The sequence below is a fragment of the Callorhinus ursinus genome, unplaced genomic scaffold, assembly GCF_003265705.2.
Source record: "Callorhinus ursinus isolate GAN/ISIS: 27379988/994484 unplaced genomic scaffold, GSC_fseal_2.0 scaffold17, whole genome shotgun sequence".
In the NCBI taxonomy this organism is placed as follows: Eukaryota; Metazoa; Chordata; class Mammalia; order Carnivora; family Otariidae; genus Callorhinus; species Callorhinus ursinus.
Window position 1 is genome coordinate 36,504,760 of NW_027397079.1, and position 13,692 is coordinate 36,518,451.

The following is a 13,692-nucleotide window of genomic DNA, read 5'->3' on the forward strand; positions in this document are numbered from 1 at the left end:
GGATGTTGAAGTTTGTTAAAATGCCTTTCTGCATCTTCTGATGATTCTTCACCATCTGATCATATAATATGTAGCCTTCATTTTGTTGATGTAGTGTATCATTTTGACTGATTTGCAGATGTTGAAACATTCTTACATCCCTGGAAAAAAATCCCTACTGATCACAGTGTATTATCCTTTTAATGTGCTGTTGAATTTAGTTTGTCTATATTTTGTTGAGGATTTTTTGCATCTGTGTTCATTAGGAATATTGGTTTATATTTTTCTTTTGCAGTGTTTGATTTTGTTATTAGGATAATGGTGGCCTCATAAAATGAGTTTGGAAGTGTTCCCTCCTCTTTTGTTTTTGGAAGAGTTTGTAGTATCTTTTGTATTTTATTTTTTAATTTATTTTTTGCCTTTTTAAAATTTTATTATGTTGTGTTAATCACCATACATTACATTATTAGTTTTTGATGTAGTGTTCCATGATTCATTGCATGTCTTTTGTATTCTAAAACATATTTTTCCTATTTTACACTGAGTATATATAATATTACTTCTCTAATAATAATGTTTAAAAACTAATAAATTAGTAATTTAAACAATTTTTTATCTTTTTCAGTATAATCATATGGGCTCTGACACAATTGTTGTCACTCAAAAGATCTTCCAGTTGATTGGACTGACCAATGCTGTAAGTATTTACTTTTTAATTCTTTTTGCATTTGCTTGTGTTACTTAAAGAATTCCCATACTTTTTTTTTATGGCACTGTCTGAATGCACATGATGTATGAAATAGATAAAATTATATGACTATTTTAAGTTTCAGTTTTCTGAGTAGGAATAACAATAGGAATAATAGTTATTATGCATATCTAATTAAGTTATGCTAATTTTAAAATTGATAGAGCACTTCACATGGGGCTTACTGAAGTACAAGCATTTCAAACTGTTAATTATTACTTGTTTTATAAGTAGTACTTATTATTTACTAATATACTCTGTAAGATCTGATCTAGACTTAGCAATTCTGTTGCTTAATATTTGTCATCAGTGTAGTGTTTTATAGATAAATCCCCAGATCTATTTAAACCATGATATTTGAATATATTTTCTTCATGTCTTCTATTTTAGATTTTTACATCATTTAATGTTACAATAATTCTCTCTTCATTGGAACTTTGGATAGATGAAAATAAAATCTCGGTAACTGGAGATGCTAATGAGTTATTACACAGATTTTTAAAATGGAAAAGATCTTATCTTGTTTTGCGTCCACATGATATAGCATTTTTACTTGTGTAAGTATATTTTGGTTTTACTAAGTCTTATACAAAGAAACATCCATATTTGACCTAATTTCTGACAGTTCACAGGCCTATAGGGAAAATATGCCATTTTTTTCCTACGTAGAACATCGTGTGTATATTATTTTTCAAAACACAGTTTTTATAACAGAATTATTGATGTGAATCATTCTATTTACTTGTTTGTAGTTAATACTCTTTCAATATTGTTATCATATGCTTTCTTACCTTAGAATGTGTAACATATCATTAAATGCCCCTAACTATACTTAAAATACTAACAATATCTATCTGAAGAAACACACATGATGAATGTAGTAATTAGGGCTTCTTTTTATGTTTTATTTTCATAAGATAACAAAAAAAAACCCCCAAGGATATGGCAACACTACTGCATATTTTAATATCTCTAACATACCATATTTACATTGTGCTGCAGTTTTAAAAATATAAGCCTCTCCTTCTATTTAATAAGTTCTTTGTTTTTCTCTTATTAATTTTTAGTACCTATATATAATATATTGTTATATAAAAATAATATATATTTACAAAATTATAATATTTGAAATTATTTTCTGTCCTACAAATATGTAATATATTTTCATGATCCTGGTTATCTAATTCTATCCGATTAATGGGAAACTTCAGCCTATAAGGTGACTCTGCCTATTTTATTTATCAGTTGTATTGCTTTAGCTTTCTAATTTTAGGAATTTTATTTATTTTTATTATTTTGATATTCTAGGAATTATTTTTTAAAAATACCACATAATAAAGAATATTGCTTTCTAAAAATTTAATATGAAAATAACTTTCTATTATTTGTTTTTTAAATGTATTTCATTATTTTCAAAACAAGCAGACATCTTTAGTCATTTCCAAGCTTCATTATCCTAATGTTAGGTGGAAATATTTATCAATTTATTATATAAATATGCAAATCAAAATGTTATTAAGAAAATTCAATAGTAATTGTGCTTAATTTTACAAAATTATATGATTATGATCCTTTTTTAAACTTAAGTTACAGAGAAAAATCAAATTATGTTGGTGCAACCTTTCAAGGGAAGATGTGTGATAGCCATTATGGAGGAGGTGTAGCTCTGGTATGGTATGGTTTAATTTGTTTGGCTGAGATGTATAAACAGAATGCTATTTAGATCAATATACAGTTAAATATTTATTTATTTTATTATTTTTATGTATATTAAAATTTGCAAAATGATTCTAAAGATTTTTGTCCCTGCTACAGATTGGAAATGTTGGGACTTTAAAAAGTTCTTATTAAACTTCATAAATAAAAAATTTGTATCCTTTGGGTAAATAATTAGTAGTGCAATTGCTGGATCATAGGGTAGTTCTATTTTTAACTTTCTGAAGAGCTTCTATACTGTTTTCTGGAGTGGTTGCACCACTTTTCACTCTCACCAACAGTGCAAAAGTGTTCCCCTTCCTCTACATCCTTGCCAACCTGTATTGTTTCCTGTGTTGTTAACTTTAGCCATTCCTACAGGTATGAGGTGATATCTCATCATGATTTGTATTTCCTTGATTACCAGTGATGTTGCGCATCTTTTCATGTGTCTGTTGGCCATTTATATGTCTTATTTGGAAAATGTGTGTTCATGTCTTCTGCCGATTTCTTAACTGGATTATTTGTTTTTTGGTTGTTGAGTTTGGTAGGTTCTTTATAGATTTTGGATACTAACCCTTTATCAGATATGTCATTGGCACATATCTTCTCCCATTCCGAAGGTTGCCTTTTAGTTTTGTTGATTGTTTCCTTCACTGAGCAGAAGTTTTTATCTTGATGAAGTCCCGATAGTTTATTTTTGCTTTTGTTTCCCTTGCTTCTGCAACATGTCTAGTAAGAAGTTGCTATGGCCAAGGTCAAAGAGGTTGCTGCCTGTGTTCTCCTCAAGAATTTGGTGGTTTTCTGTCTCACATTTAGGTCTTTCATCCATTTTGAGTTTATTTTTATGTATGGTGTAAGAAAGTGGTCTAGGTTCATTCTTTTGCATGTTGTTGTCCAGTTTTCCCAACAGCAGTTGTTGAAGAGACTATCATTTTTCCATTGGATATTCTTTCCTGCTTTGCCAAAGACTAGCTGACCATGTAGTTGTGGGTCCATTTCTGGGTTTTTTATTCTGTTCCATTGATTTCTGTGTCTGTTTTTGTGCCAGTACCATACTGTCTTGATGACTACAGCTTTGTAATATAGCTTGAAGTCTGGAATTGTGATGCTCCAGGTTTGCTTTTCTCCTTCAAGATTGCTTTGGCTATTTGGGGCCTTTTGTCATTCCAAATTTTAGGATTATTTATTCTATCTCTGTGAAAAATGCTGGTGGTATAACCCTGCCTCCCTAATCTCCCAGAGCTGTGGCATAAAATCTAAGATCTATATCCCTCCGTTGCTGCTTCTTTCTGAAAGTTTATAGATGAAACCACAACCCAGGTGATTTTTGGATGAGTAGAAAAATGTAAGAATAATTAGCAGATGACATTTGATGTCTTGCAACTCTTTTTCCTGGGACTCATCCACTCACTTGTTAGTCACTAATTTACTCACTCATGAGGACTGACACAAGCTAGTTCTTGGCCTCAGGATTTTTATACCATTACATATTACTGGATACATTATCTCAGTTTATGGACTATGTAGATCCTGAATATTAAACATCCTCAGAAGAAAACACAGTACACAATAAATACCACTTGAAGCAGAACTAATTAGCAGTTACAGAAACTTCAAACAAAATAGTGTAAGGTATTATAGAAAAGGACTAATTGGAAGTATTAGGTACAAAAAATATAAATATAATAAATTGCACAAAGTGTTAGATTAAATCAGAATCAGAACCTCTCCTAGGAGACATCAGAAAAGTTATAGGAATAGTAAAAGAAAACTTAAGAGAAATGGATTATTGAAGTAGAAGTGCCAATATCTAGATATTAAGAGTAAAGGAGATTGGGTGCCTGGGTGGCTTGGTTGGTTAAGGGTCTAACTCTTGATTTCAGCTCATGTCATGATCTCAGGGGCATGAGGTTGAGCCCCTGTGGGGCTCTCTTCGCAGCATAGAGTTTGTTTGAGATTCTCTTCCTCTGCCTCTCCTCCCGCTTGAGTGTGCTCTCTCTCTGTCTCTCTCAAATAAATACATAATATCTTTAAAAAAAAAGAGTAATGGAGATAATAATTAAAAAGCCATAAGAAAACCTCAAGGAGAAATGAAAATAAATTTCACCAAATTATAGCCACTATCAGATCAACAAAATCCTTATGCCAGGAAATCCCTTCTGGAGTCTCCCCATAATCTCTTATACTGGATCATCTGGTAGAAGGGGAGAAAACTGGGTTTGCCAGATGAAAAAACAACATAAAACGTCAAAACAGAATAGAAAAAAATGTGCACTAACAATGAAATGAAAAGAAGTCCTAGCAACAGCAATCAGACAACAAAAAGAAATAAAAATTATTCAAATTGGCAAAGAAGAATTCAAACTCTCTCTCTTCGCAGATGACATAATATTTTATGTGGAAAATCCAAAAGACTCCACCCCCAAATTACTAGAACTCATACAGCAATTCAGTAATGTGGCAGGATACAAAATCAATGCACAGAAATCAGTTGCTTTCTTATACACTAACAATGCACCTATAGGAAGAGAAATTGGAGAAATGATTCCATTTACAATAGTGCCAAAAACCATAAGATACCTCAGAATAAACCTAACCAAAGAGGTAAAGGATCTATACTCTAGGAACTACAGAACACTCATGAAAGAAATTGAAGAAGACACAAAAAGATGGAAAAACATTCCATGCCCATGGATTGGAAGAATAAACATTGTTAAAATATCTAAGCTATCCAGAGCAACCTATACCTTCAACGACATCCCAATCAAAATTCCAATGACATTTTTCAAAGTGCTGGAACAAACAATCCTAAAATTGGTATGAAATCAGAAAAGACCCGGAATCACCAAGGAATTGCTGCAAAAGGAGGAATTGTTGAAGGAAATGTTGAAAAAGAAAAACAAAGCTGGGGGCATCACGTTGCCCGATTTCAAGCTATATTACAAAGCTGTGATCATCAAGACAGCATGGTACTGGCAGAAAAACAGACATATAAACCAATGCAACAGAATAAAGAGCCCAGATATGGACCCTCAACTCTGTGGTCAAATAATCTTCGACAAAGCAGGAAAAATATGCAATGGAAAAAAGACAGTCTCCTCAATAAATGGTGCTGGGGAAATTGGACAGCTATATAGAGAAGAATGAAACTCAACCATTCTCTAACACCATACACAAAGATAAACTCAAAATCGATAAAGACCTCAACGTGAGACAGGAATCCATCAAAATCTTAGAGGAGAACACAGGCAGTAACCTCTTTGACATCAGACACAGAGCAACTTCTTTCAAGATTAATCTCCAAAGGCACCTGAGACAAAAGCAAAATTGAACTTTTGGGACTTCATCAAGATAAAACAGCAAAGGAAACAGTCAACAAAACAAAGAGGCAACGCACAGAATGGGAGAAGATATTTGCAAATGACACTACAGACAAAGGTCTGATTTCCAAGATCTATAAAGAACTTCTCAAACTCAACACCCAAAAAACAAATAATTAAGTCAAAAAATGGGCAGAAGACATGAACAGACACTTCTCCAAAGAAGATATACAAATAGCTAACAGACACGTGAAAAAATGTTCATCATCATTAGCCATCAGAGAAATTCAAATCAAAACTACACTGAGATACCACCTTACACCAGTTAGAATGGCAAAAATTGACAAGGCAAGAAACAACAAATGTTGGAGAGGTTGTGGAGAAAGGGGAACCCTCTTGCACTGTTGGTGGGAATGCAAGGTGGTACAGCCACTTTGGGAAACAGTGTGGAGGTGCTTCAAAAAATTAAAAATAGAGCTACCCTATGACCCAGCAATTGCACTCCTGGGTATTTACCCCAAAGACACAGAGGTAGTGAAGAGAAGGGCCATATGCACCCCAATGTTCATAGCAGCAATGTCCACAATAGCCAAACTGTGGAAAAAGTCGAGATGCCCTTCAACAGATGAATGGATAAAGAAGATGTGGTCCATATATACAATGGAATATTACTCAGCCATCAGAAAGGATGAATACCCAACTTTTACATCAACATGGATGGGAATGGAGAAGATTATGCTAAGTGAAAGAAGTCAAGCAGAGAAAATCAATTATCATATGGTTTCACTTATTTGTGGAACATAAGGAATAGCGTGGAGGACATTAGGAGAAGGAAGGGAAAAATGAAGGGGGGAAATCGGAGGGGGAGATGAAACATGAAAGACTATGGACTCTGAGAAACAAACTGAGGGTTTTAGAGGGGAGGGGGTGGGGGGATGGGTTAGCCTGGTGATGGGTATTAAGGAGTGCACATACTGCATGGAGCACTGGGTGTTATGCGAAAACAATGAATCGTGGATCACTACATCAAAAACTAATGATGTATTGTATGGTGACTAACATAACATAATCAAATCAAATAAAAGAACATATTAAATACAAAGAAAAATTGCTTTATTTCCAGAAAAAAGAAAATCATAATAAAAAAGAAGTCCTATAGTGGGAAAAATCTCATTGAATACAAAAAGATTTTATTCTTAAAATAAATAAAAGTACTTTAAAAGCACAAGTAATATCTAAAAAAAATCAAGTATAAGACATAATAAAAATAGTCTCAGGTATATAAGTCCTTAAAAGATTTGCCAAATAAATGACTAACATTCAGAATATATTTTTAGAAATTACTTAAAATAGAAAAAGCTACAAGAATTAGGAAACTAAAAGTGAATAAATATTGCTAAATTTTATTATTGTCTTAAAATGAGAATAGCTGGAACTGGGCTGTAGTGTGGAATGACAGGTATTATATCAATATTAAACCAGAGCACATTCTATTATAATGTGGTTAAGCGAGTAATAGAATTGACATGAAAGCATGCTATAGGACTTGTCTTAAGGGAAAGGTATAGATAACGGTAAATTTTAGAAAGAAGTAAGGGCATATGAGATGAATGTTAGTCTTAAGAACAGATAGTAAGAACAAAACTGTACCATGTAATAATCTAATGAGAGAAAATATAACCAAGGAAGAAGAAACATAAGAACAATAATGCAAAATAAAATGAATAGAAATATCAAATAAAATGGTTTAATATATCTTAATATAACATCAATTATATGAATGTAAATGGGTTAAACTTACCAAGTAAGTGATAAAATCTGTGATGGATTTAAAAATTATTTAAAATTCAAATGTTTAGTTCTTTACAAGAGATATAATACTAGGACTAAGTGAAGGTGAATATAAAAAGATAAAAATATATTCAAGTTAAATAAGAAACAAGTAAATAAATAAAAAAAATAAAAAAAGAAGCAAGTAAATATGAGAAAATAAGATTTATAGTAAAATATAGATAACAAATAGGCATAGGTTTCCATGTAGATATTTTGCATATATTTGGTTTGATTTATTCCTAGGTATTTAACCTTGTTGGCAATATTGGTGAATATTATATTTTAAACATAATATGTGTTTCTTAAACATTAAACATTATACACTGATTGTATATTTCTATATTTACTTGTAGTAGTTTTAGATTTAGATTTTTCTGTGTCCAATTTTGTCATATGTGAATAAGAACAATTTCATTCTTTTATCCTTTCTAATACATATATATTTTGTTTTTTTTCTCCTTTTGAATTGGCTAGTATCTCAAGAATAATATTCAATTGAAATAGTTGAATTGAACAATGTTTAATTGAGTCAATAGTAGACATTCTTGTATCATTCTTGATTTTAAGGAAAAAAACTCTCAATATTTCACTCTTAGGTATTATGTTTGCTCTAGATTATTACAGACACTTTGTAACATAATAAAAAGACTCAGTTTTATTTCTAATTTTCTAAGCTTATTAAAACGTGTTTTATTTTTTAATCCCATCTTTGTTTCTTATAAAAACTTTGTTGAAATATCTTTATCATATAAAATTAAACTGTCCTTTGCTATATTATAGAAATATAATAATGCAGTCCTAACCAGAATCTCAACAGGCTTTTTTTCTTTTTTTGGTAAATACTGACAAGGTGATAAAAAATTTTATATACAAATATTAAAAAGAAAATAAATAAAGCAAGTTTGGAAATTGAGGAAAAGTGGAAGATAAAAACTTCTGAAAAACTAAGATATTGCAGTGTAAATAAACTGATCAATGTAACAATATAGAAAATCTAAAAATAGACACAGACATATATAATCAAATGATTTTGACAAGTTATCAAGGCAATTCCAGTTATACAATAAACAAAAATGAATAATAAAATTAGAATCACGTATTCTTAGGAAACTTTAAATCAAAAGCATTGTTGATGCTAAAATAATTGATGCTAAAACTTTAGGAGTGAAGGAGTATAGGAAGAACAGTTAAGGAAATTAGTATCTAATGAACTTTGCAGAAAATAAAGCTAAAAAACAGTGAGCTAATTATCCAATCTAAATTATGTGAAAAGATGGAAAAATATAACATTTAAGACATATAGAAGACAGGAAATAAGGAAGATAAAAGCAGAAAGCAATGCAAGAGAGGCTAGGTAGAATAGAAATATTCAAAAAGAATATTATGTATCAAAAAACTAAAAACAAGCATATCTCTCACAAAACTAATTTTTATAAAATAGGGTAGAATACATTAATAAAGTTATAAAAATAAGGAGGAAATACTACAGATGTAGATAACATTAAGATAATAGACGAGTTAAAACAAATTTGCAAATGTAGACAAATAGTACATTATTAATAGGAATCCATCATTTACTAAAACTTACACAAGCAAAACTAGAAATTCAGAATCACCAAATTATTAAAGGAATTAATTATTTTAAAAATCTCATAAGGAAAATAAAACAATGCTTTTAGGCACTCGCCACAATTTTGAGAGAACTGATTATTTCAATCTCATACATCTATAGAGAATAGAAAAAGAGAAAATACAAATTTGGAAGCCAAAATTACCATAATAATATTGATAACAAAAGAGGATGTTACACAAAATGAAATTAGAGACTAATTTATCCCAAACATAGAGGAGAGTTAGAAACATAAATTAAAAATACTAACCAGCTGTACCTAGCAGTTTACAAGATAAAAGACCATGACCAAGGTGATTTTATCCAAAGAATGTAGGATCATTTAACCTTAGAAAATCTATTGACATCTTTTGACTGAAAGTATTGTTGGAATATTTCAGTTAATGGCATTTGCTAATAAGAACAGACATTAAGATGATATAGTTAAAATTGATGGGATGAGGAGCAGACTATTTTAGCTAGGGTGATCAAAGAAAAACCTTAAGGAGAAAATACTTAAGAGGAAGCATGAAGGAATGAGACAAAGACAGTTATGGGAAGGTCTAACAAGTCAGAGCCCACAAGAAAGATCAAATGAATGTCATGAACGAGATGGCTGAAAAAATATTAAGTCAGCAGAGTCTAATTAAAATAGGGCCTTATAGTTCTGGTAAACAGTTTTGAATTTTATTCTCTTTGCAATGAAAAGGCACTGGAAATTTTTAAGCCAGTGCAAAATATTTTTCTAGTAGCCTTATAGAAAAGTAATTGTTCAGTGGTAAGGATTCAAAACAAGAACACCAGATAGGAGACAATGGCAGATGAATGGTATAAACTGGTGTTTTATTCTTGGTTGTGTGAGTAGATTTTGTTCAGTATATATTATGAAAACAGAACATAAAGGGCTTACCAACTTATTGAATACATAGCCTGTAGGATGGAAAAATAAATGATTATGCCTTAGATTTGTCTTGAAAAACTAGGCAGAGGGACAGGGGCCAAGAGGCATAAGGGAAGTAGAAGGGTAGAAGAGGAATTTAATTTGGAAACTGAACTTGAAAGGTTAGAGTGATGCTTGTGATGATTAATTGGTATGTTGACTTGGAGAGTTTTTGATGAGATTAAAATTTAAATTGGTGAAATTTGAGTAAAACACATTGCCCTCCATAATGTGTGTGGGCCTCATCAAATAAGTTGAAGGCTTGACTAGAACAAAAAAGATCATCTTCCCCAAGCAGGAGAGAATTCTTCAGCAGACTGCCTTCAGATTTCATCTGCACCATCATCTTCCTTGGGTGTTCAGCCTGCTGGCCTTCAAAGTGTAATGATATCATTGTTTCTGCTGGGTGTCCAGGCTGCTGGCCCACTCAGCAGGTTTTGTACTTGCCAGCCTCCATAATCATGTGAGCCAATTCCTTATAATACATCTCTTTCTCTCTGCCTCTCTCTATATGCTTTTGGTTCTATTTCTCTGGAGAGCCCTGATTAATACAATGACTAATACTTAAATATAAAAAATATATACTTAAATATTGAAAGATAGATCATGATAGAGATAATGATGATAGATAGATATAGATAGATGATTGATAGATAAATATAGCTTTGTGGACTGATTTCCCGAATTCACAGCTCTCTTATTTCCCTGGTACATTTCACTATTTGTGGCTGCCTTTTTTAGTCTTTTGTCAAGAATCTTCCCATTTCTGTGGCTGTATCACCTCAGGAGGCCAAGCAGTGGAGAACAGAGTATGACAAAACAGACTACTTTATTTGGTCCCAAACTCATGAACCCAAAGCTCCAAAGGAAAGGAAAAGTGCTCCTTCAGAATTTTCATTCTGTAATTTCCCCCTTTTGGCCACTTTGGTGCTGCTACAGTCCCTGAAGAATCATCTGATTGATGGGGCTTACAAGAACAGAAGAAAAAGGAAAAAAGAAATAAACAAGACATACCCACTTTCCCTGAGATTTAAGAGCTTACTTTTCCACTCTTCAATTAAGAACTACAGAACTTCTGGTTCTCTGTGTGTACTACAATGCTCACTTCAAAATTCAAACTGCAGGGCTTTCAGGCCAGGAGAGACCAATTCACTGGTATTTTGAATTTGGGTGTTCTTCCCCTTTTGAATGCTGATACTTTCAGGCTTGTCAAATCAAATAGTTGTCTCTCTATTCTGTCCAGGTATTATAGTTGAGTTCAGTGGGAGAGATAGACTAGCATTTGTTTGCTCCATCTTTCTGGAAATGGAATCTATACGTTGAAATTTAAGCAATGAAAATTTATACAATGTAAATACTAAACAAAAGCAATTTGTCTTGGGTATATTAATAACAAATAAAATAGATGTTTTAATTAGGTTGTGCTGCCATAACCAAATAGCATAAATGGGTAGATTAAACAACACAAATTTATTTTCTTACAATTCTAGAGGCTGGAAGTCTGAGATGAGGGTGCCAGCATGGTCAGATTCTGGTGAGAGCTCTCTCTTGCTTGCTGGCAGGCATCTGCTTTCTCTTGTGTCCTCACATAGTGGGGGAGAAGTGGGGAAAGAGAGAGAGATCTTTTTTTAAGGCCACAGTTTTATCAGATGCCCATATTTAACCTTAATTACTTCCTAAATACCCTATCTCCAAATACAGTCACATTGGTCACACTGGGGGCTAGGGTTTCAGCATAGGATTTTGCAGGGGACACAATTCAATCCATAGCAGTAGACTTTAAGGAAAGATGTGTTATGAGAAATAAAGAGGAATATTAAATGATAATCAAAGGAATTGAAAAGAAAGACATAGCAATCATAATGTTGTATGCACCTAGTTACATTGCTTCAAAATGTGTAAAGCAAATGTGAAAGAATAAAAGAAAAAAAATCCATAATAATATTTAAGAATGAGGAGAAATCTAATTCAGCAATGCTCTATTTTCCATTTTGTTGAAACATATTTAATGACCTTTTACCAAAGAGCAGCAGAATTTTATTTTTAACTCCATTATATTTAATATAAAAATTTATGCATATTTAATGTATGCACTTTGATAGGTTTATCATATGCATAAATCCATAATACCTTCACTTCAAACAAAGGAAGAAACATATCCATCACCTACAAAAGATTTCTTCTGTTCCCTTGCTTTTTTTTAATTTACTGAAATAAATAAAATAGTGATAAATAAAGCAGTATCAATATAAAATGATAGAAATCATACAGAGAATATTTTCTGACCACTCTGGATTAAAATTAGAACTAAATAATAGAAAGATCACTTAAAACCTCAAGAGGTTTGGAAATAAAACATGAGAAATTAGAACTCATTTTGAACTAAATGACACTAAAAATGACAGCATACCTAAACTCCTGGGTTGCCAGAAAAAACAGAACTGAGAACATTGTAGCTTTAATTATACAAATTAAAGATAGATTAAATGTAGATGATCTAAATCCAATTTCAAAAAACATATAGTTACAAGTTAAACTGAAAGACCCTAGAAAGGGGAAAGTAATAAAAAAATAATATTGACTACCAGTGAAAAATACAAAACATGTATATCATGGAGAAGATCATCAAATCCAAAAGTAATTAGTTTAAAAAGATAAGTAAAATTGATAAATCCCAAGCAAAACTATTATCCTACATCAAAAAGAGCAAATAAATTCATAAATATGTAGTTATATGTGTATGCACATATAATATGTATAAATTGCAGATGAATGTGTATATATGTGTAAATAAATATTCTATATATACATATGTGTATATTTACATAAAACTGCATCAAGGCACTTAAGATTTGTACACTCAGCATGAAACCATCACACAAAATAAAATGTTATCAATAATTTTGAAAATACCCAATAGAGGTTAAAAATATTTTAATTTCAACTATTAAAAATAAAAAAAATCAGATTGTTTTCTCTTTAATGGTTCAAATCCAAATATATAATGCCAGAAATTTTAACCCTGAAGAGTACAAAAATACAGAATATGGTGCCAAAGGAAAACTAATGTATCAGTATTAGTAAAAAGCAGCAAAATGTTCTTCAAGTAAAATAGATATGAATTTTAAGTGATTCATTACTTAGAATGAAACAAAATTTTACTTGCCTTATATAATTAAACCTGAAATCACATGTACCTAACTAAATACCTACAAAATACACAAAGCAAACACTGAAAGAATTACTAGCCCAAATAAATCATACGTAAACATAATTAATTTTTCATACCAAAATTTAGAAGATTTGGACAATGTTAGCAAGCTTTATCTGAAAGACATACATAGAATCTTGGTTAGAGATTAGAAGTTTTTACTAACATAGTGTCAGGCACATTTGTAGAATAATCACATGTTGCACAATAAAGGAAGACTCAATCAATACTTCCTTGTCTGCCAATTTTTTTAGCCTGGTGATTGGTGCATAAGAAGCCTTAATAAATGTCAATTACTGTTATTATTTTACAACTATTGTCCTAAACAGGTATTATTTGCAAAAAGAAACTTGT

At 31.4% G+C, this 13,692-nt stretch overlaps 1 protein-coding gene across 6 annotated transcripts in view; it reads left to right on the forward strand.

Annotated features, from left to right (window-relative positions):
- Positions 1 to 13,692, forward strand: part of ADAM2 (ADAM metallopeptidase domain 2) — a 159,675-nt gene that overhangs the window by 42,616 nt on the left and 103,367 nt on the right. For 5 of the 6 annotated variants that reach the window (XR_012381181.1, XM_073902520.1, XM_025885888.2 and 2 more), the window contains 3 exons: positions 605 to 676; positions 1,118 to 1,284; positions 2,315 to 2,396. Coding sequence is in view for 5 of the 6 variants with exons in the window: in XM_073902520.1 (XP_073758621.1) it covers positions 605 to 676; positions 1,118 to 1,284; positions 2,315 to 2,396 (321 nt within the window). In the remaining variant the exon portion in view is untranslated. The remainder of the gene's footprint in view (positions 1 to 604; positions 677 to 1,117; positions 1,285 to 2,314; positions 2,397 to 13,692) is intronic. The other variant, XM_073902522.1, reaches the window with a different exon arrangement.